Source organism: Podarcis pityusensis (genome assembly GCF_964106645.2).
Source record: "Podarcis pityusensis genome assembly, chromosome: 3".
Taxonomy (NCBI): Eukaryota; Metazoa; Chordata; class Lepidosauria; order Squamata; family Lacertidae; genus Podarcis; species Podarcis pityusensis.
The window spans coordinates 42,758,971-42,783,296 of record NC_138026.1 but is presented as its reverse complement, the minus strand read 5'-3'; the positions used below and the strand labels follow the sequence as shown (position 1 = coordinate 42,783,296).

Below are 24,326 nucleotides of genomic sequence, written 5' to 3'. Positions count from 1 at the left end.
ATCCTGCCAGCTACTGATGCAAGCAACAACCAAACATGAGTAAACCCACAGGAGAATTCCTCCAGCAATACAGTAAGGTCTGTAAGGCCCAGCATAAACTGGGACATCTTTGCTGGTTCCAGCCAAGCCATAATTTAAGCACAGTTTGTCTGGGTCCGGATGTCATGAAAAGTTGCATTTAATATGAAGCAGAAGTGAAGTTTCTAGCTTCTTTCTTGCAGCTGTGCTAGAGTAGGAGGGAAGAGTGCAAGAGTCTGAGGTTCACTGTTGTTTGTCCTTGTAATGTGAATGGGCAAAGCAGGCATTGTCTGATTCTGATTGATACGTTTGGAATACACAGTAATGAAATTCCGAAAAAATATTTTCTTTGAAATGGTGCTTTATGCCTTAAGTATCTCACTTCCTTTTGAAGTGTTCTCCAACATCTTACAGCAAAATCATCTCAAAACATGTTTGGTTTTCTTATTTGAGTAGCACTTGAAACCATCTTGGGGAAATTAATGGAAGAATTTTACCTTTTAAAAGAATAACACACCAAGGCACTGAATTATCGCTCTGAATTTAATAATGTGATTGCGCACTCAGTTTAAACTTTAATATATTCTCACTACATGTATGGGGGATAATTTCTTGAAGGCGTTAAATATAACAAGGTACCCATATTCTTAATCCCTTTTGCTCTCAGGTTTAATGTAACATGTGACTTCTGTTGCCTGGATTTCAGCTGATGTGCCATTTAAAAAATAGGTGATAAAAAGGTGTCCATTCTCTTTAGGCTGCAATTGTTTAGGCTACAATTCTGTATATACCCAACTGAGAGGACACCCTATTGTAAAATTGGTGAGACTTCCTCATGAGTAGATAAATTTAGGATTGCTCTGTTAGATAATTATTTTGAAAGTTTCTGAAGAACAGTTGAGCAGTTGATAACTCCCCCCTTTATAAGATCAAGGACGAGAAAGAACCTTTTTTGAGATGTAAATATAGAGGCTGCAGGGTCCATCTGGGAGGGGTGCATTTGGGCAGAGACCATTTTGCCTCAGGGCACTGACTAAAGAGACCGTGGGGAATGCTCCTAGATTTGCAGTTTCATCATTCTGGAAATCCAGGTCTACAGTTTAGGATTATTTGTTGATTATGAAAACCAGATCTGTATATTGAACACTGCTCTGATACAATGTTTTATAATTGCTTGGAACATGCTGAGTGTGATTCATATATAGTTAGTAATAATAATAATAACATAGGCTTGTAAGATCAGGCATGTTTCATTTCTCATGATTGTTATATGAAATCATATGCAATTTATATGAAAGAAGATGCAGTAGTAGGAATAGCCTTTAAAGCAAGCAAACATATGTCAGACATGTTTTCTAATGCTGTCAAATGTTATTAGTTTAAGTGTCCTGGACAACTTTGAAAGCATACATTAGTGACTAGCAGTAAGTCAGAGTTACCGGTGTTCTGACTTATTTCTACATGTGACAGATGGTGCTCGCTGTGAAAGACTGACAAGCTGTGGGATAGCAAAGCATTACTAATAAACCCCGTCATATGTTAAACTTGACCTGACATTAATCAGGTTTGGAATGCTTCTAATGAATCATGGATAGTAATTAGTGAGCTGATGCTATTAGTGAGCAGCAGTTTCATACTGTTTTCCTTTTTTTCAGGAAAAAAACACACAATTATGTTGCAATTTATAGTTATTGATAATAACATTGTGCTATCTTTAGAGTTTTGTACAGTGAACTTTCCTTCTCTCCAACAGCCAGCCTGACCTAGTATGTTGAAAAAACAGGCCAGATACAGTAATTACATTGCAAGTTGGGGCTGTGGAACAGCAAGTCACTAGTTGAAATTTTACCTCAGCAAGGAGCTCTCTGGGGGCAGCGTGGGGTAGGGGCTTCAGGTTTGTCATCGAAATAGGAGTACTATCTTGCTTTTCCCCCTCTCAAGAAAAAAGACAAAAAGTAGCGGAGAACGCAGCCGTTTTTCACTCTGATTTGTTACAAAGGCTGGAAATGCTGCAGTTGCTTCGTTCTATGTCTGTCTTAACTGGAGAAATACAACAGGGTTTTCTTTTTTTTAATTGCTTCTGTTCTTTGTTTATTTTGTTTGAAGTTAAGATTTTTATCCTGCTTTTAAGGTATGAAAAACTCTTACTTGTACTTGGTTGTGCTTGGTGTCTTCATCTACCTGCATTCCAGCCGTTGTATCTCTGCTGCTCAGAACTCACTGGTAAATTAAGGAACTGAGTATGAGAGAGAGAGAAAAACACGCATAAGGAAAATGGTGTCTAATGCTCAGGCCATCTCTGAATACCAAAGTTGGTCCACGTGACATCATGGTGATGTCAGGAGATGTACATGTGGGTGGACCCAGCCACCTGTCAAAATGGTCTGTTGGGGTGGGGAAGCTAACCAAACCCTATGGCTCACCCCAGATGTCCCAATAATCATTGCTTGGTTTATCTTTGTTTTATATTTATTTATTTAATTAATTAATTTAAAATACCATACCATAATCACTGGAACAAAAAATATTATCACATTTATGTATTTTGCAAGGATTATTTTATTATCTATTGCCAGATGCCAGATTAGTTTTGCCTCCCATCTTCAAGTGCACTGAGTAGCATCCTCATCCTCTTCAATCTACCATCGTTAAAGTTTTAGAAAATGTGTATATCCCCTATAAAACTTTCAGAATTCAGATAGGTGGAGACAGAGTGTATATTTAAGCCCTGCTCATTTGAGCTCAGTAGTTCAAACTGACATATTCCTTAGTGTGAATTATATTTCATTCAGCAAGTATTTGTAGTATATGTATGCTTTAAATCAGCAAGCTACTGAATCAATTATGCTTTGTGTGGCCATTTTAGTATTTTTTCAAAATCTTTGAGGAAAGTAAGTTAGTTTTTAGTGTATTTTTTTAGCATTGCCATGGGTGTTCACCTTTCATCTTTTGCAGAATAAGATCAGTAGTCTATGGTGTTTTGTTTTTTTAAAAAATGGAAATATTCTTCAGTTCACATGAGGGCTAGGTTTTAAGAGTTCTGTTCATCCCACAGATTGCTGCGAAGTAATTTTTGTCTCCAGGGACTTGTTTTGAGGACATCATATAAAACCGCTAATAACAAAATGTTCACCTCAACATACTTCTATCTCCAAATATTTGTGGGTTTCATAATAAAATCTTCACAAATAAAAGCTTCCAAGTTCCACAAGCTAACAGGAATAAAAAAATATGTGGTGTTGGGAAGGATATTCAAAAGCAAGATGACTTATAGAAAGGAGAACACATTGGCCACATTAGTGTGCTATGAGTGGCATGGCTGGGAGAAGTTATTAATAGTAAATCATTGTTTACTATTATGTCTGGACACATCAATCATTCACGTGAAATCAGGGGGAAATAATGCAACCCATATAGGGACAGTTAATATGTAAAATGGCTCCTATGGCTCCTTGGAATCATGCAGAACTATTGGCGGCTGCCTCTCATGGAGGCGAGGTCAGGGCACCTGCTTGCAAGGCTTGTTCAATGTCTAATAAGATGTACTTTATCTATGGAGGATTGTTGAGTCTGAATTGGCCGTATGCCTTCTTGCAGTGCAATCGTCAGCGTGCAAACTTTAGAAAAAAAGGAATTAGTTCATGGCTTTCATTGTTCTGCTTATCTTCTAAACTTACCTGCTTGTTTATTTAATGAGAAGCGAGTAGTAGATGCTGGAAACCAGTGTTTTCCAGTAAATGCTTTATTGCATTAATGTAGATGTCTATGTCTTAGTTTTTGGCATGGCTACTATTCTTGTTATTGTAAAACCAAATAACTCTTTGATGTTTTTTACAGCTTCTTGAGGGAAATTTTGCTAGAGAAGTCAGTCATGAAGTGGACGGACTAATTTTTCAGCCTGTAGGAGTAAGTTGCCATGATTTTGACCTTTTAAATCACTGTATAATGGTTTTGATATGGGGTGGGGGGTTTCATCAACTTGTGCTGTTGAGAATTTCATCATTCACTGCCAGAAAAATATTTAAGCAAATATTTATTTATTTGACCCTAAAATCCATTCTTTTTGGCTTTCTGAAGAATCTGTTGGCTTAGATATGCAGTATCCTGTGTCTATCTTGAAACCTTCACAAAAATTTATCAAATTATTAGTTTTCCGCAAGCACTTCTTAATACAAAGACCATGAATATTTGAGCACATTGCTTGTACTTTTCTATCTTTATCAATATTTAATTGAATGTGTTTGAGTAAATTATCTTAAAGGATAAAATAAAAGCTGGCACTGAATGAAAATGTACAAATCTTGCTTACTATTTTATTTCTGAATTGTGGAAATTCTCCTGCAAAAAGACATTCTTGTTAATAGGATAAAGAATGGCATACGTATTGACTTGGCAGTTAAATATACAGAAAAGCAACAGAAAGGGTAATTATATGGAACAAATATGAAAAGGAAGCAGTAGTAATACTACTTTCCTTTCCCAACAAAATTGTTGGGTCTCTGGACCGTAATAAAGATTGTTGTTGTTGATATTACTTTCCTTTCCTCAAATTGTGGTGACTTTGAATAGGCTAAATACAGGACATGTTTATCACCCATAAACCTGTGTAGAACATGAATAAAAAAATTGACATTTATGTCATTAGCTTTGGTGTTAAACCCCAGTTTCCATACAAGTTAATAGTAAGTAGTTGCTTTCTTTTATCTCATGGACTTTGCTGCAAAGAACATTTGTAAGAGAAAAATGTTGATTCTCTATTGTAGTAGACACTGTACAGTAGATAGTAGCATGGAGCTGCCCTTCTGCTTCATTTTTTTAATGTGTTAGCTATAGCTAGAATAATAATAGAGAGTATTTTAACTATATTACACCTTGAGTTAGCCTAGTCTGGATTTATGATAACTGTACAGCCTTTTGTAGTGTTGGAGCACCGTTGGCATTCAGTCTGACCTCTGTAGCCCAAAAATAGAAGCCAGATATCTCATATTATTTTGCATAAGTTTTAGCACCTAGTGAACCCATATTAGGTCACTGTGTTTATATAACCAATGAAAAATTAGTCTTTTGGAAACCCCCCATCCCACATATATATTTCAAGATGCTGCATCTGTCTTTGATTTTCAGTGACAGTTTTGAAACATCTTGTCCATCTTTTTATATCAATATGTATTAGTGATTGCAAATGCTAATCATGTGATGTTTAAAACTTTAGAAGACACAAGGCTTTTAGTGTATCTTTTTCATCCTATTTCTGGATATTCTTGTAGGTATAAATGTTGTTTTTCAAGTGTACAAATCTTTAAAACTTTGGAAATCCACCATAGAAAATTGAGTAGTTTTGTGCTGTTGTATTATTCTCTGGTCTATATCCTTTCCCATGTACAAAGTCCATCTAAACACAAGAGCCCACATTGCCAACATGATCTTGTGAACTATAGATGACCACTGTGGCCAAAGTCTCAGACTTTTTGAGCCACAGATGCCAACCATCAAAAGTTTGAGAGTCACAAGATGTGCACAACCTTTACACAGTAGTTAAACATTAATTCATTTTTAGATTGATATACAGTATTATCAGCTGATTTCAATTTGGCCAGCTACTCTAATGAATGCAGAAAATCAGGTTTGTTGACTGCTTAATTTTAACATGGTTAGATTATTTCTCCTTAACTGTGATCCAGGAAGGTATTCAGATAAAACTTTTTGTTTGTTATTTGATCATAGTAGGACTTCAAGTTGCTTCCTTTATTGTGATGATACATTTTACAGGGCTATGCCTCCTTTAACATTGAATACAATATCTTCCATTCTGGCTTAAATTTTTATTTTCTTCCTCATACTTGCTTTTTTTCTTTTAACATCTTGATAATATTATGCTTAAAGCTACTTTACATATATAAATGGCATTTCCTAAGACTCTTGCATGAATAGAAGAGAGGATTAGATGCCACTGCAAACTCCATCATCAAATTAGAAAATGTTACTGCAGGGTGGTGAGGTGGGTCCAGCTCATTTCCTGCAGAAATAGTTACACAAGATCCTTTTTGAATGCTACAAATAAAGATTAAGAGGTTTTTTTTTAACTTGGAAGGAGGGAGACAAGCGCCTCCTTTATGCCATGGGTGGAAGGGAAAGTTCTAGGGTAGGTGCAGATTAATTCTCTCCTGTATGTTTTAATGCCCTTTGAAAAGCCCTTGTAGAGAGCAGAGTAATAATCCCCCTTTCTAAGCGTGGCCCCCTTTCATGGGTGGTGGATGAATTGGGGAAGGCCCCATAAACTGGGCCTCACTCCTGCACGGTGACCATGAGCAACACTGATCTACTGCTTACCGCTTTCCAGGCCTTGATAGACTCCTCCTTTTTCCTCTTCCCTGGGCTTGTTTTCGTTTCTTCCCTTTCTATGGTGTTCATACTACCCCAGCAGTCTTTAGCAGCCAGTGACGTTCTGCTCCTTTCCACATCTTTAGACAGCTTCTTCTCTCCCCCACCCCATGCTGCTTCAGCATTCTCGTCCCTCTCCGCTGTATAGTATTCCCCCCCCACACTGCCTGCCTCTTAAATTACCTTTTCTGTCTGCTGAATTCCTGAGACTTCCCCAGTGTAGCCCCAGTGGCACCTGCAGCCCAAGTGGTTGCAGAGGGCAGGGGATGCCTTGTGTGCCAGGGAGGATGCCAGGAACTCCAAAACCCACAGACAACCTTGTTGGCTCAAGAGCTACAGTTAGATTGGTCAAAGAACCACATGTGACCCCTGAACTACATCCCAGTACTGTTATACAGTGGTACCTTGGGTTACAAACTCCTCTAACCCGGAAGTAGTTACCTCGGGTTGTGAACTTTGCCCCAGGATGAGAATGGGAATCGTGCGGCAGCGGCAGCGGGAGGCCCCGTTAGTGAAAGCATGCCTCAGGTTAAGAACGGTTTCGGGTTAAGAACGGACCTCCGGAATGAATTAAGTTTGTAACCAGAGGTACCACTGTATAGCCTTATCAGAGTACAGATATATTTCTGATAGCATTTAAAATACGCCAAGTGCCTTGATTATAGCAGAGGGAAGTGCTTAAAGCTATCCTGTCTGCAATGTGCACATAGTTGACATTAATATGCACTGTGGGGACAGAAAATGAGATGTTACTTCCTTTCTATTTCTTCTTCTATTTTCTTTTTCAGACCCTTTCCTTTTATTCTGCTCATCTCTTTTCTCTGCTCTGCCACTTGTTTGGAGAGAGTAGACATTTAAAATGCCTATGTCTACAATGAGAATGCAAACTTATTTATAAATCTACAATCTTTCTTATAGGGAAAATTGTACCAATTTAGTGGTAGTTTTTACTATTGGAGCATTTTTCAATCTAAGCAATACTGCAGATTTATAAATTCACATTCACATGCCCCTTTTGCAAGTGTTATCCTTTTTTTGTTCAAACCGATACTTCAGAAATCTTTGCTTCTTTTTAAATGGTACTGGTCAGAGAAACTCAAAATGCTTACTCTTAAGGAAAATTATTTAAGCTAGCTGCTTTGGAAATTACAGCCTTCTGTGGGATGTCTTTTTGGGCTTTTGAGGCCACTTGATATTTAAGTAAGCAGTCTCTGCAAAATTGATTTACCTACTGCATAGAAGCATTATTGACTTCCTCTGAAAAGGGAAGGCAGCTTATTTTCATTTATAAAGCTTTCCTAAAGTGATTTCTGACTCCATATAGAGAAAGATGAATTAGAAATGTGCATTCTGTAACGAAAGTTTTTTTCGTTGTTGTTGTTAGAATCATAGAATCATAGAATCATAGAATTGGAAGAGACCACAAGGGCCATCGAGTCCAACCCCCTGCCAAGCAGGAAACACCATCAGAGCACTCCTGACATATGGTTGTCAAGCCTCTGCTTAAAGACCTCCAAAGAAGGAGACTCCACCACACTCCTTGGCAGCAAATTCCACTGTCGAACAGCTCTTACTGTCAGGAAGTTCTTCCTAATGTTTAGGTGGAATCTTCTTTCTTGTAGTTTGGATCCATTGCTCCGTGTCCGCTTCTCTGGAGCAGCAGAAAACAACCTTTCTCCCTCCTCTATGTGACATCCTTTTATATATTTGAACATGGCTATCATATCACCCCTTAACCTCCTCTTCTCCAGGCTAAACATGCCCAGCTCTCTTAGCCGTTCCTCATAAGGCATCGTTTGCAGGCCTTTGACCATTTTGGTTGCCCTCCTCTGGACACGTTCCAGTTTGTCAGTGTCCTTCTTGAACTGTGGTGCCCAGAACTGGACACAGTACTCCAGGTGAGGTCTGACCAGAGCAGAATACAGTGGCACTATTACTTCCCTCTCCGCTTAATAGGGAACGAGTTTCAAAATACATTTTTTGACCTTTGGTTATTTTAGGGTTTCAGTATCTAGGATTTTTTAAAAATACATTAAAAGCCCAAACTTTAAAATGGTGCATTTTCCTAATTTTTCTTTTTAACCAACATCTCATTAAATTAAACTAGCTGTATTATCCAGAAATAAGTGAGTATTCAATATGCCTTCAAATTCTTTGTACTTTTGAGTAGAAAATCTTTCACAGCACTTTTAAATACATTTAAAGGAGTAAAAGAATAAAGTTAGCTTTAAGCCACAAATATTTTATAATACTCTTTAACAGTCTCAGCTAGCTGGAATCCATAATGACCTATTAGTTATTTACATCATACCAAATGAAGCAGGGCAAATTCATCAGTGTGCCGCATTGTAAAAGTGCACTTCAGATTGTACCGGTTAATAATCTATTATATGCCTCCAAAAGGTTATGTTTTGTGCTACACCACAGAAGCAATTTCCCCTAAACCACCTCCTAGGGTATAATTGGTGCTCTATGTTTCTTAGTTCTTTATGATTTTTGAGAAAACTATTATGTGAGCTGGCAAGAGATTTTTCAATAATGTTAATTAGAAACTGTGCATGCAAAGCTAAGATTTGGCTTTACTTACCATTATTAGAAGTAGATGTCCTTGCATTATTATTATTTAATATTGATATCACTGTAATACCCACTGCCTGCAATCAGTGTCAATTGATTAATGTCCTATGCAGATATGTATGACCCCTTTATATGAAGAGCTGTTTAAAGAAAAAATGAAGACAGGCAAACACAATATAAATGGGACAATTTTTATTATTGGTTGGGAATAAGGCACCTTATACATTGCACTGGGATATTATAAATGTTCCCAATACACATACAAATGTGCTACCAGTCAATCTTATACTCAGTTCCTGTGGAGCAGGGACTCCCCTAGAATCTAGGGTCTCACAGTGGTTTTTCTATCAAACCTAAATTGAAGTCCTGCCAATAACTCTTTTCTAAAAATGTATTTTAAACATAAAGAGAAAACATTCAAGCTTATATTTCTCACCATATACTGAATATTAGCACCCATGGTCCATATTTGTACCATAACTTGAGACATTTTAGACATACAACTTTGGTAGATATTTTCTGCTTTTATAATAAGGTTCTCAGTGGTACTGTAAACTTGAACATCATTAGCATTTTTAACATTGTTCAGGAAGCAGCACGTCTACGGATGACATTAGTTTCCCAGAAACATGCTATTTTATGTTTGATTGCTGCCACTGATAATACTTTTTGAGTTTTCTGTGCTATAGTGCTTCTAGTGATAAGAACATCCCGCAATAAAGGAAAGAGGTCAAGTGGAATTGGGTTGCTGGGGGGTTTATCAGAGAATTATAGAATTGTAGAATTGGAAGAGACCCAAGGGTCATCTAGTCCAACCCCCCTGCAATGCAAGAATCTCAACTAAAGCATGCATGACAGATGATCATCCAGCCGCTGCTTAAAAACCTCCAAGGAAGGAGAGTCCATCACCTTTCAAGGAAGCAAGTTCCACTGTCAAACAGCTCTTACTGTTAGAAAGATCCTCCTGATGTTTAGTTGGAATCTCCTTTCTTGTAAATTCAAGCCATCGGTTTGAGTCCTACCCTCCAGAGCAGGATCTGAACAGATGTGATTATATTGTAGGACTTGGCTGTAGACAATGGTTTTGTCTTTCTGGGTGGAAGCTAGAAGAAGCAGGCAAACATGGGTCAATGGGTTCCCTATATAAGTTGGTTCGTACTTGTCTATTCTGTAGCAGCACAGTAATTTGCAGAAAATGATCCTTGTGTGTGGACTGGTTAAGGCTTTGATTGATGGTGGGTTTCTAAAATGTGCAGGAAGCCTCTACAAGTGCAGGAAGAACCCCACTTGAGAAGATTGCCCTGCAACGTGTGGGCATTATGCACAGAATGGAAGCAGGGGGCAGAGCTAGCTTGCTTATTCCCACAGCTCCCCGTCATGTGTTTACCAGACATGGTTACAGTACACCTAAAGAGTGGCTTACATGTGTGTGCATGAGCACCTAGTTACGGACCAGAATCTATACAGTGCAGTTTCGTTGATTTGTCATGTAAAGCACAAGAGACTTGGCTTTTTAAAACCTGCCATCATTTCAGAACTAAAATATTCATAGACATTTCAGAACATGTTTGGGCAGACTGATCAGGTTGTGAATATTCTGCAAATGAAAGGGAGCTAAACTTGTCATAAATTATTTATAGTAAATCATTAGCTGAGCTCTAATCTTCGTATTGAGCTAATTCATCTATATGGATTTCTTATGCAAGCTGCCTTGAGGTTTTATTATTGTTATTTTTATTATTATCGAAGAAGGAAGGGTAATAAACATATTGAACAAATGTTCTCTGTAGTTTCAAAAGCCCTGAAAGGTAAGAGTTTATTAAGTTGTGGATGACAACATGCAAGTCTCTAGCAAGTCATCATCCCCGTGATATTTATAACTTTGGAACAATCGCTTTGCTAGATCCATGTGTATAAAGAAATTGAAATGATGTCCCGCGGCAACTCCAAGTTTTTATAAATGTGAATTCTGTCACATGTAGACATTATGTAAACTAAAAATAAAGATTAGGGTTTTTTTAACCTGGAAGGAAGTTGTGGTTGCAAAATAATAATAATTTTGCAGAACACTGGCTTTTCTGGTCATGGTAGCAAGGACATGAATGCTGGAGATCTCTCCCCCCCCCCCACCTCAAGCCAACCTCTGAAAATGCTGTTGTTCATATACTTTCAAGCATACATTTAAAAGCTATGGCAGCTAGAAACTGGCTTTAAAACAGTGGGGGAGGGTTTGGGGCTGAGAGTCCCAGGAGTGAATTTTGTGCCCATTGCCATATTCCATACCCCTCTATAGTATTGCACCACAGAGAGAGCCCTGAACTTCGCTTGTGTAAGAGGTGGTATACTTTATGAGTCGAGCTGAAACATGTACCGAAGCTTTGATACTTTAAGGACCAAGGATAAATAACTTTTGTCAACACCTTGTTTTCTTCACGCTTGTCTTTTATAACAGCTCATCAGCTTCCTCTTGTGTATATTCAGCTTCAGACTGAAACTTGCATATTTGAAATTTAATGGATTAAATTTGTACAGTTGTCAGGCACGTTGAATATTGTGAGTAGTTTGAAGAATAAAAAAAAACATGTTATGCTCCGGGACAAGGTCACAGTATGTTCGATGTTGTTGTGGCTAGGTGCTGTTCCAGGGATGATGTTACCATGGAGAGAGCTTTCGTTTCCATGACATTTGCTTGCAAATGTTGATAGGCCTTCAACCTGCAAAGGGTTTTGTCCTCTGACATGCATAGTGGGTGGTGGAATATTTCTTCTCAAACCTTTTTGTGTGTTTTGCGCTGCAAAATTAATACAGTGGAATATTACAGAATACTTCTGACACCCAGGCATTGTACTTTTGTTTTTCCTTTAAAATTAAATTGTACTTTTTGCTTCTTCAGTATTAACTTAAGAAAAAAACAACAGGTAGCTAGACATGCAACTGAAATCTTTGCTTTATTGCAAAGTTGTGAGTTAGAGAAAAGAAAGCCTTTAAACTGAGTTGTCAGACAATGTTTTGTGAAGTAATCAATAAATTGATGTAAAAGACTATAAAATCTTAATTTTCTCTGTCTTTTTTTAAAACGACACCTTGAGGTGAAGTAGTTAGGTACATTTATATGGGTGCCACTTTATATGGTAACAGTTTTCCTAGAAAGGTAATTATGACAAATGTGATAGGAATCTGCCGGCAGCTCTTGTAATTCTTATATGTAGAAATTATTCTAATTGCTGTCATAAGTGCATCCTCTATATTGTAAATAATGCTTTCATATTGGTTATTGATGCTGGCACGTAAAGATTTTCTTTCCTCCTTCCTATTAACAGTTTTCTTTCCTCTCTAGAAACAAAAAAGTCACAAACTTACAATTATGTTGCTTCTTTTCAGCATTTCTGTATTGTAGAAGGAATAGAGAAGAAAAGGACAAGATGATAACATTTCAGATTAGGGATCAGCAACATTAAATTACTGGTTGTTTTTTTTAAAAAATGTGAATGCAATAATATTACCTGTAGTGGTTCTAGGGGTTGCTCGTGCGTAAGCCAGTGCAAACACCTGGCTGGGTTGCCTGAGTGAACATTTTCTGTCCGGACAGCCACTCACCCGTGGCTGTCTCAATCGCTGGCAGAATCCATCAGTGGGCGTTTCTTAAACTTCTTCCAGCAAAGAAGCTCTTTGACGCCTAGTCTCCTCCTACTCTCCCTGCGTGAAAGCCTTCTGCGCAAGGAGGGCATAGGCAGCGGAGGACCCCTACTCTCCCTGCTGGTCCCCGGCAAGGAGTCATGGGACCGCCTCGCCACTTCCCCCATCTGCCCCCCTTCTCCACTGGTGCTACGCTGATTCTCTTCCCCGGAAGATGGGCTGCTTCTCCCAATCCTGGGACGCTCTCTGGAATCACTCTGAATTTTGCTCTCTCCCTCCGGCACTGATGGCAGTTCCCTGACATTACCCCTTTTTGCTTTACCACTACCCTTAGGATTAATTTAATTTAATTTCAGCCATCCCACAGTGTTCATTATCCTTTATTAGGTTATTTGGTCCAATTATTTGAAATGTTCAGTGGGTCCTACAGTTTGTCCCATAATGACTTTTCTGAAGGTCCTGATGGTAAGCTTTTCGCTAAAACACAGTATTGTCCTAGAGAGATCATGAAAACTCTTACATCCAAATTTTGCTTGTGAACATCCAAAATATCAGCATCACAAACCAGACATTGTCCTGACCCTGTACACTTGTAGAACTATTGTGGCGTGACTGGTAAACAGCTCTAGTAGCTGCTGCTTTCCAATCCCTTCATTTCTTCCAAACCTGTTGATGTTCATGAAGATCCACAATCAGTTTTTTGACATGAACATGTAGCAATTAATGTAGCTCTTCAGGTAGGTTTCCATAACTTCTCATTTGCATTATATCAAAATAATTCAGTTTGAATACCTATTAGAGTTTTGTTTGGCCAGACATTTTAATAACCCAGGAAAAAATTAGATTAATAGGTGAAATTATACCCATTATGTTTTTATATATGCTGGAAGCTGCCCAGAGTGGCTGGGGTACAAATAATAAATTATTACTACTATTAACCTAGATTCAGGTGTAACAAAAGAAAAGTAAGACTATTTAACTAAACCAATTTCTTCTGTGTATGAAAACAGATAACAAAGGGGGGCTGTTCCTATCTTATATAGGCATGCAGATCATTTTCAAATAGCTGTTTTGCTCACAGTTTGCTCACAGTGATTGTTAGCAGGATTTCTGTCAAGTGGTCATTTGAGCATTAACAAAAATGTAAACTTTTACTGCCATGAGTCACGCTGGAGACGCCTTTTTTCTTGATTTGGAATTACTTCTCAGCCCCTTATGTTTAAAAGCTTCCAGCTGCATTTTAAGTTTTATGTAAGTGTACATTATTAGAACGTCAGTACAGAGGTTGTCCTGGGAAAAGGTAATTACATTTTACAGATCTTGTTAGCATAATTATCCCATATTGCACACTCACTGGAGTCTGACAGGGTTGCTCAGAGCAAGGGGAAGGCAAAAGGAAATTAAACTTGAAAATCATTTGGTATACATCAAAGAGAGAGGGCAGAATAATTTGGAAAACAGACAATAGCCAACATTTTAATTCACAGAATAGGCCCATTTTGACCCAGCCATCCACCTTACACAGCAGTTTTAATTCAACTTCACTCACAGCAATTGATCTTTTTATAGCATGGCAGGTGCTGATTATTCTGCTACTTGGTAAAAGTTACATTTAAAGCATCCCTCAGAGGAACACACATTAAAAGGAAAGAAACAGAAGAAAAGCATCCATAGAATGTCTTAGAGAGGTTGTCAAACTGTGGTCTGTGAACTCCATTCAGGTAGTCCATGAAAAGGTTATAGAACACTTTGATCACAGAAGCAGGCACGTCTGGTGCTCTAGAAAGGCAAGACTATGGTTGTGAAATATAGTATGATCTCATCTTACATTTAACTTGCACAATTTCAACCATACAAGGTTGAAAGCAGGCTGGTTAAAATTGCACAAGTTAAATCCAAACAATGAGGAGAGCTCAAAAGCCCTTTTTGCACCAGGTATGATTGGGATACACCTTGCTTGCAGGGCAAGGCCTGCTCAGTATGCCAGCTCTGGGCATACAAATCAGTCTTAGGATTCCAGAGCTGATGTGCCGAGAGAGCCTTGCCTAGCAAGCAAAGCAGGAGCTTAAAATCTCTTTTTCGCTTCAGGTCCACTTGGGTTACCCAAGGCAAGAAAGAGCTTTTAACCCAGGCATAGGCAAACTTGGCCCTCCAGATGTTTTGGGACTACAACTCCCATGATCCCTAGCTAACAGGACCAGTGGTCAGGGATGATGGGAATTGTAGTCCCCAAACATCTGGAGGGCCACATTTGCCTATGCCTGTTTTAACCTCTCTGTCTTTCTTGCTTGGAGTACTAGGACTTCTCTCTCCCTTTTACTCTCTAGCCGCAGGGTGGCTCCAAGGGTTAGTTTATACAGTCATACCTCGGGTTGAAGTAGCTTCGGGTTAAGCATTTTCAGGTTGTGCGTTACTTCCGGGTTTCGCCGCTCACGCATGCGCAGACACTCAAAATGACATCACGTGCATGCGCGGAAGCGACGAATCGTGACATGCGCACGCTGGTTGCGTTGGCTTCAGGATGCGGACGGGGCTCCGGAATGGATCCCATTCGCATCCAGAGGTACCACTGTACATGATTTTCGTATCTGAAACCTACACATGATAAATGATTCTACTGTATTAGTAAGGCATGTGCTTTGATTCATAAAACAAAAATCATTAAGTGATCTACGAAGACCCCCAGCCATTCTCAAATGATCCGTGGTGTGTGGGAAGAGGGAAGGTTGAGAACTGCTTTGTTAGATTTTTGTTGTCATAGAGGTAGACCTTGAGATGGAATCATGAAACAGCTGGTTTGAGCTTCAGTTCTCTTTGTCAGATGCCGCTGGACAATTTAATCTGGTATGCTGAATATAAAGCTATATTTGAGGCCTTTGCTCAGTCAGATATTCTGCCCTCAGCTGCTCCATATCTTATTTCTTAAACAATTCTACCAATTCTCGTTTTTTTGGCCCTTGCCCCCAAAGCTTCCTTCTGTGTATTACGTCCTCCATTCCCTTTTTTTAAAAAAAAACAACCCTTTACTGCAAAGCCGTTGGCCGCTAACTTTGTGTCCCACATCCCCTCACTGAAATGAAACTTAATTACATTGAATTGCATTTCCTCTCATCCTTCCCTTATTACCCTTCCCCTCACACCTTTTTCTGTCTTCACTTCACTTTAAAATTTAGACTGCAAACCCTTAAATAGCAGTGACCTTTTTGTTGTTGCTTGTATTACCCTAAAAGTGTGTGAATGTCACTAAATGAAGATGAGCTTTTTTTGATCTTAGGCTCCAAGCACTGAACTATAGTAGATAGATCCCCCCGGTTTATAGAGAAATCTTGCTGCCGTATCTTCCTGAATGTAATGATTTAGCAATGTAAGTGGGATGTTACATGTGTTCCCCTCTATATTAACTCTTTGCCTGTTGTAGACCAATTTATTCCTGTGGAATTAACCAAGGTTAAATTTACCCTTTGCAATTTTAATCTAGAACTCAGCATATGAATTTAATGTAATTAAAACTCATCATTGCATAATTATACACCAGAATATGCTTTTTGAAAGGATGGTTTTGTTTCCGCTGTGAGATTATCTGAATTTAAGTTGTACAGTGCTGTAAGAATATGAAGCTATCAGGGGACAAGGTCCTCTGGTGATTAAAACAGCTTGTCCCTTGTTTTCTGCAAATCTAACCGTAATTTGGGCTCTTCATAAGAGAGCAGCACACAGTGCTCAATTATCATTGTTTACGTAGGTCTTGTTTTTATTAATATTTTTATAATATATAAATAAGGTAGTCCAGTAATCAGTCTGATGCTTTTGTACTCAAATTAGGAATGGACTGCAGTGACTAAAAGACAATCTCCTTATTACTTGAGTAAAAGTAATTAAAGGTGGGGAGCCTTTTATTCTTTGCCTGAAGGTGATGCCTTGCCATTTTTGTCTGTGGCATCACTCTGCCAGTACTATACAGTGTTAGACTACTGACTAACTAAAGAAGATTGGCACAAGGATGACATACATTGAGGAGGAAAGCCAGATGATTTAAATGAGTATTTTGGAGGACCTGCAACCAATCTACCACTTATTCTCCTTTCCATAAATTGTTGTTCAAAGTGGAGGTGCAGAAGGAATGGTAGATATAATAACACCTCCTGTGATTTGGGTGAGACTAGTGCAACCAAAAGGACAAAGTATACAGATTTAATAGCTTGCCCTTTTCTGAACCAGGGACACATGCTGGAAATACAGTGGTTTCTAATTGGTGGGCTGTGGCTCTGATCTCTGCATCAAAGCAATTGTCACTTGAGTCGTCGTTTTGTATTTTGTATGCTTTCAGATCACTTGAGATGGTCCTAGAACGGTTTTGTGTTTAATGGGGCTGGAATGACTAATTTGTATTTCACGACTGTACTCAGATGCTGCTATTGAAACACATACATGGTTAGTGTTTTAATACAGTGAAGAAGTAAAATATCAGTCAAATGATACTGGCTTGAAAAAGTCACTTTTAAGGCAAAGTGGGAAACTAACGCACAGAGCCATTTTCTTAAGGCTTTCTTAATGCTGAAGGTGGTGAACTTGAAAATACTTATTACTCATTTTTACAATGAGATAAAGTGGCAGCATTCATAGCTGTAGCTGTGCAACCGAGCACACAGGCAGCCGTGTAGGATAGTCTACAGTTACTGCCAGAGCCCTGCATATGTGTGCAGGCTGATATTTCAGAAAGATAAAGAATATGTCGCTGACTGAATTCGCAGTAGATCATGCAGCCATTTTCCACTAGTGGTTTTAGCTACTAGGGGTCAGCGTGTTATGTACTTTAACCAACTCTATAACCGAAACATAACTTCTTAACTTTATCTCCCCACCTCATCTTTGGGGATTAACTAATGCAATTAATGACCAAATTGGGAAGCATTGCAGGATTGTTGGATCTTAACCTTATTCATAACTCAGGGAAAGAGTGCTTGGCAAACTGGCAAATCAAATTAGAATGGAGTTTAATTACTCAGTTTTTAATGACACTAACACATTCACCCTACCTGCTGGTTATTTTATTTATCTCAAAGCAGCAGGACTATCAGACTAGCCATTGGAATTAAGGCGGCACTCATCTTATTTTCTAGCCTTTCTCTTACTGAACAGTTTCTTCTGGTTCCTACTGCCATTTGTCTTAATGATCATTTGGGATAGAAGACCACTGGCTAAACCATGAAGCTTAAGAAAATGAACACTGATAATTTTTGTAGCTGCTTTAAGTCTGAAGGTTTTCAGCTGTGAACTCTCCTTTTTGTATATATAATTTTATTTGTTTAATTGAAATAAACAAAAGAAACATTCTTCATCATCCATTAATACAAAAATATAAAACAAATCAACCAAAAGAAAGAAATTTTTTATCTAACATAATAGAATAAAGAATATCTTCTTACTTTACATACAATTTCCCATCCACTCCATATTTCACATATTCATTATTAACTTATTGCCAAAACTTGTCAGATTGTTATCAAAGCCAAAGGTATAAATAAATATTTAATTATCTGTGGTTTTGATTCTTACTACCAACTAGTACAGATTTTATTCGAATGCTACAACAGAGTTTAGACCGCGACAATTAAACAAAAAGCAAAAAAAACCCCTCTCCTATCATATCAAATAAATAATGGGATTAATTATAATATTTAAATGAAGGTAGCTATGGAGAAAAAATTGTCATGTTTTTGTCATGCTCAGTGGAATATCAAGAAAAGCTATTAGTAGGCTTTTGAAATGAGATGTTTAATGAGGCCTGAGCTCTGAGTTTAAATTATGGCACGTAAGAAGCAGACATTTAACCGCTGTAATTACAAATATAATGTACAATAAAAATGTGTTGATCACATGCTTTTTGCTTGAAGACTAAGGAACAATTGAAATATCTCAAAGTATTGACAAGTCTAGTATATACGTGAATAGTGCACTCAGTTCTCTCTGTGTCACTTCTTATGTAGCCTGTCAGTGCCATCAACATAGAGGAGGCTGATATCAGCAGGTTGGGGAGGGGACGTCTAGGCTTTGCAGACGTACAGAAGATATTTAGACACATAACCTTGAAGGTAGTGGTGGGGAGCCCAAAAAAGCTTATGGAGGACTAGTGGGCTCAAGGGGCATGGAAAGCTGACTGACCATTGTAGGCACTGTAATGGAGTGGTTGGAAGTCTGAACAGAAGCACTGTAGACGACAATATTTCGTTGCAAGTCCAAGCTGTAATAGCTACTGTAATTTTCTAACTATTATTTGCTTGCCATTGTTGTTTGGAGTCCCTGCAAACCCAATAAAACCTTTTACATAAAGGTGCATCATCCTCTCTAACTGATGAAATTCAATCATGCTTTGTGCAATTACTGGAACAATAGACATTATTTTAAAATCAGATGTGTTCATTTTTCTCTGTCTTGACATGCTAAACGGTACAGACTCGATCTACCATGAGGATTACAATGCGTAAGTCTCTAGACCAGGCATGGCCAAACTTGGCTCTCCAGCTGTTTTTGAACTACAGTTCCCATCATCCCTGACCACTGGTCCTGTTAGCTAGGGATGATGGAAGTTGTAGTCCAAAAACAGCTGGAGGGCCGAGTTTGCTCTAGACCCACTAGCTTCCCTATATGCCACAAGCAGAAGCAGTTTTTCGCAGACAGATACATTAAAATGTATCACTTCACTCTCTGTGACACATAGTAAACTTCCTAAAAGATCCCAGTAAATAATGCGTACCTCCTTCCTTTATATGAGGAAGAGAGATGCAAAATGCACATTCATATATTTGTGATCCCTTTCATTAAGAACTACAAAACTAAATTGAATTTTTTTAGACCTTGGATCTCTGAAATGTATATATATAAAATTGTTTGCACCCTAATCTCTGAGCACTGTAAGAGATTTCAGCAGGTGCCACTACATACATAATTTTTCATTTTCTTACACTGAAGATCACTTCAGATCCTTGGATCTTCATGCTATATGATTTTATTTATACACATATAAAGGCTTAGCATAGGATGGAAGGTCTTTGGCTTTAACATTCTAACAGATCTTGCTCCCCATTAATTTTATAGGACCCCACCCCCAAGCCATAGCTTTGGATTCAGCTCAGAAAGCATGTCAAGCCTTTACTGTCTCTTCCCTGCCTAGTTCAGAATTTCTTGCTGCTTTGTACAGCTTCAACACTCTGAATGATATAACCTCCAGCCAGCGAAAGGCCTCCCTCCCTCAACCCACTTTCTTGAAAGAGCTCCAGCTCTTTAGTTTCTATGGTCACACAAGTGCAGATCTTTAGCTATGCAAAAAGATACTTATCAGACATGACTAGAGCCATTAACTTAACAACAGTCTAAAAAATGTTTAGGGGTACTCTCATTTTCCTACTCATATTGAAATACTGCCCCTCAGTGAGGCCAAACTTAGATTCACAAAATGTTTAGGGGTATGCGTACCCCTGCGTCCCCCCAGAAAAAAGCACTGCTTAACAAAGAGACTGTTTCAACAGCTTTAAGGATTATCTTTTTCTACAGAATCCCATCTCACAGATATAATCACAGGCTTGCGGAGAGATCCCAAAGATGGCCTCCAGATTAACCTTCCTAACCTGTAATGTGCTGGTGTGTCTATGCGACCAGAGAAGTGTGCATGCACACCGAAGCTTATACCAGATCAAACTTAGTTGCTCTATAAGGTGCTACTAGACATTTATTATTATTATTATTATTATTATTATTATTATTATTTCGACTGCATCAGACCAACTGAATTGACCGTTTCATTTTAAGATAAGCATCTGGATGTTGTTCTTGCAGTTATAGTCTAAATGAATGTTTTTAAAAGGTCAAGGTAAAGGACCCCTGACAGTTAAGTCCAGTCGCAGAGGACTCTGGGGTTGCGGTACTCATCTCGCTTTACAGGCCGAGGGAGCTGGTGTTTGTCTGCAGACGGTTTTTCCGGGTCATGTGGCCAGCCTGACTAAGCCGCTTCTGGTGAACCAGAGCAGCGTACAGAAACGCCGTTTACCTTCCTGCCGGAGTGGTACCTATTAATCTACTTGCACTTTTTGGCATGCTTTTGAACTGATAGGTTGGCAGGAGCTGGGACCGAGCAACGGGAGCTCACCCCGTCACAGGGATTCGAACCGCCGACCTCCAAGGTCATCAGAGCTGAAAGATAATTTACAGTGCAATCCTCTGCAATTTGGAAGCAAGTCTTACTGGGTTCAATAGGACTTATTAGTACATAAGTGTGTGGAAGATGGCAGTCCCTTGCAAAGTAACATTACCCTTCACCACTATTTAACTATGTTTCTTCCAATCAAAACAATCAAGGAAGGGAAATAAACCATAGTCTCCTATGCTAAATTTGCAGGTTGTGATGATCCAAGTGCATAAGTGTGGGGACTTACTTGATCCTGTGTTTAGAAGCATGGAGTTAGGGAATGGATGGAATGCATATCAGTAGGCAGCACTATTGTTAAATTGTGAGAATTTCTTTCATTTGTGGTATCTGCAGCTGAATGCCTAAGTACATTTAATGTAGATGGAGATAATACTGGGGATCTTCACCCTCCAGAGGCTGTTTGCCAAAGGGACTTGACCAAGTGAGACTAATGAATGGAAGGTTTGGCTTTTGTCTTTCTGGAAGGTTGGGCAAATTAGGTAATCATGGTAATGGTTCAGCCTTTGAGAGGAAGTAATTTATCTTGTGTGTGATTTCCCTCTCTCCTCTCATGGACAGTTAAGGGTAAGAACAATGGCAATGCAAGGCAGATTGCTACTGATTAAGACTAGCTGTCATAAGTGTAGGTGTATGGGCAATTTTTTGTTTAGATAATAAAGCAGAGAAAATGCTTGTCCAAAACATTTTTCAGCCCAAATGATTTGATTAATCTCCTGGATTTCCAAATCCCAGGAGTGCTATTCTAGTTGTGGAATTCTTCTTCCAATCTAAAAAAATATTTCCAGAGGTATAAAGCTTTAATATGCTTTATCTTAGATGGAGATATATGGAAACGCATTGCAGAAGTCAGCAGGGTTCTAACATCATTGGAGGTAAGTGGTTACCACCAAATCAATACCTCTTTGGGCCGTTATTTGGAAGAAGAAGAAGAAAGTGTGGGGCCCATATTTGACTGGTTTCTTTTGCCCAGACTTCTAGAACCCAAGCTAAAGCTAGTTTCAAGGCTAGCCTTGATTGCTGGTGCAATGGATAGTTCTCAGTTGAAGAAAACACCTTTTAACATGTTGTTTTTCCATCATAATAACTCTGTTTATGTAATAAAACTTTGGCTATTTTAGGATAAGTTCCAGGGAAGCTGGTGATGAGGAAAAGTAAACACACAATTTTCTTTAGAAGCCATGGGGCAAGGGAATGATCCACAAAGGATCTAAAATTTTCGGGCAAAAAGCTTATATTAAGGTAAAACTAAAGCAGAAGAGGATCTCTAGGGAAGGATCCCCAGCAATCTCATAGGCCTTTCGGCAGCAGACATTGTTTGTGCTCTCTTCTAAAGCCTGTAGTCATTCAGGAGCTGTCAATGTGACGATCTCTGGGTGTGGTTGGGTGACAGCGCCCATCACCCCCTGTCTGAATGGTTATTGGTCAGGGATTATGGGCACAGTAGTCCAAGAACCTCTGGAGAACACTATGCTGGCTGACCCTGCCATAGCATACTGTAGGGCTTCCAACACAATTTTACCTTCACCAGTGTAATGGGTTTAGGGGTTGCTCGTGTGTAAGTTGCCGCCACTCCTGGCTAGGTTACCTGGTTGAACCCTTTCTGACCGGACAGCCTCTAGCTTTGTGGCTGTCTCAGTCGCTGGCAGAATCCGTCAGTGGGCGTTTCTTGAACTTCTTCCAGCACAAAAGTTCCTTGACACCTAGTCTCCACCTAGTCTCCCTGCGCGGAAGCCTTCTGCGCAGGGAGGGTGTGGGCAGCGGAGGACCCGTACTCTCTCCACTGGTCTCCGGCGAAGAGTCTTGGAGCCTCCTCTCCGATTCCCCCATCTGCCCCCTTTCTCCACTGGTGTTACGCTGATTTCCTTCCCCAGCGGACGGGCTGCCTCTCTCCCTACTGGGACCCTCTCCGGCATCCCTCTGGAGCCTTCCCTCCGCCTCCAGCTCCGATGGCAGTTCCCTGACAACCAGGGATACTTTTACTTTTATATCAGTAACATTCACATTGATGTGTAGTGTGTGAGGTTTTTTTTTAAGCAGGACATTGATATCATAGACATGGATAAGCCAAAAAAGAACCTGCAGGTAGCTATGAGACTGACATGAAGTTATGTCTGGCAGTGCAGTTGCTAGCACAGGAAAAGTATATAGGAGGATTGGGGAACTGAAATTGCATGGATGGCTTTTTAACAGTAAATTTTAGGTATGGAGGGAATGCGTGATTCCACCCCTAGCAAATAGCAGTCTCAGGGTCCCAGATTGGGATAAGTAGAGGGGCTTTAACCCTTGCCTTATTGTGGTCCCAATCTAAAAACTGCTACCCACCTACTAATTACCTTAGGGGAAAGTGCCCATTCCTCCATTCTGACAATTTGCATTTATAGCCATTTAAAAATAATTTAAAACAACGTGAATGGTCTTGTGTCTAGTTTGGCCCTAAGATAGGCAGGTACAGATTGAGCTGCAAACACTCATCCCTTCATAGCAGAGGTGAAGTCTTGTCTTCATTAGCCATGATTATTTCTGGTCGGATGTGCTTACTCTGACTTAAAATGTGAACATTTTAAAGATTGGCATTGTCTGGACAACAGTTTTCAGCTACTGCTATGTCTACAATAATACAGTTTTTAGAATTTAAAACATAACATTTAATTATTAGCAATTATGAAGGGGGAATGGAGAGACTGCAGTTCTTGGCAGAAATTGTGTCATTAAAGAGCCTTACATCTAAAAATGTCAGAATGAATCTTCATATTCTATAATGTCTTTTATCACTCAGGTATCAGCTTTGGGTGGTTTTGTTTGTTTTAAAAGCAAATGGGCCTGTTAAATTAGTGGTTTTCAAACTTTGCTTTGATGAATCCTGGGGGTTCTTGGAAACTTATTAAGCGCTCCTCAGCAGAAAGCTCAAGAAAGTGGAAGACAGTTTATCCATCACTTGTAATGCAGAACCACAAAGAAGCAATAAGTGAATTTTCATTCAGGAATGGTGATAGCATATCCTGGCAGCCTTACCCAGAGTTGTGTATAAGCTCCTATAAAATGCCCCAGAATTCTTCCACTGAGATAGCATACCTCCAACATAAGAACTTTCACTCTCTTCCAGTCAAGTTGAACACTTCTTTTTTTTATCTGAAATTCTGCATGGACTATATAAGCTGAATAACTGTGTTTAATTTTTAAGGTTAGAAATCTCAGGCATACAAGTTAACTAATGTAATGTTACAGTAATAATGTTCAAGCAACAGTTTTAATTACTTGATGTCATGTTGCATGTAAAATCTCCTAACAGCTGTTTAAATAGGACTCAGAGGAATATGGTAGTTCAGGTGGCAAAAATGCAGACTTAACTACTGCATGTAAATGAGTTTGGGTAGGCTTTTGCCAGAAAATTGGGTAGTGCCTGTTAGGATACATTCTTAATAATGACTTTGAATATTGTGATTGGCAATATTTGTTGTTGTTGCTGTTTAATCATGTCCGATTCTTCGTGACTCCATGGTGCCTCCCACAG

The 24,326-nt window shown here is 39.0% G+C and overlaps 1 protein-coding gene across 3 annotated transcripts in view; it reads left to right on the top strand.

Annotated features, from left to right (window-relative positions):
- The window catches only part of RNGTT (RNA guanylyltransferase and 5'-phosphatase), a 114,986-nt gene that overhangs the window by 66,829 nt on the left and 23,831 nt on the right, over nucleotides 1-24,326 (top strand). For 2 of the 3 annotated variants that reach the window (XM_080999889.1, XM_080999890.1), the window contains exon 12: nucleotides 3,856-3,924. The exons of the other annotated variant lie outside the window; for it this stretch is intronic. In XM_080999889.1, the coding sequence (XP_080856015.1) occupies nucleotides 3,856-3,924 (69 nt within the window). The remainder of the gene's footprint in view (nucleotides 1-3,855; nucleotides 3,925-24,326) is intronic. 3 annotated transcript variants of the gene reach the window in all.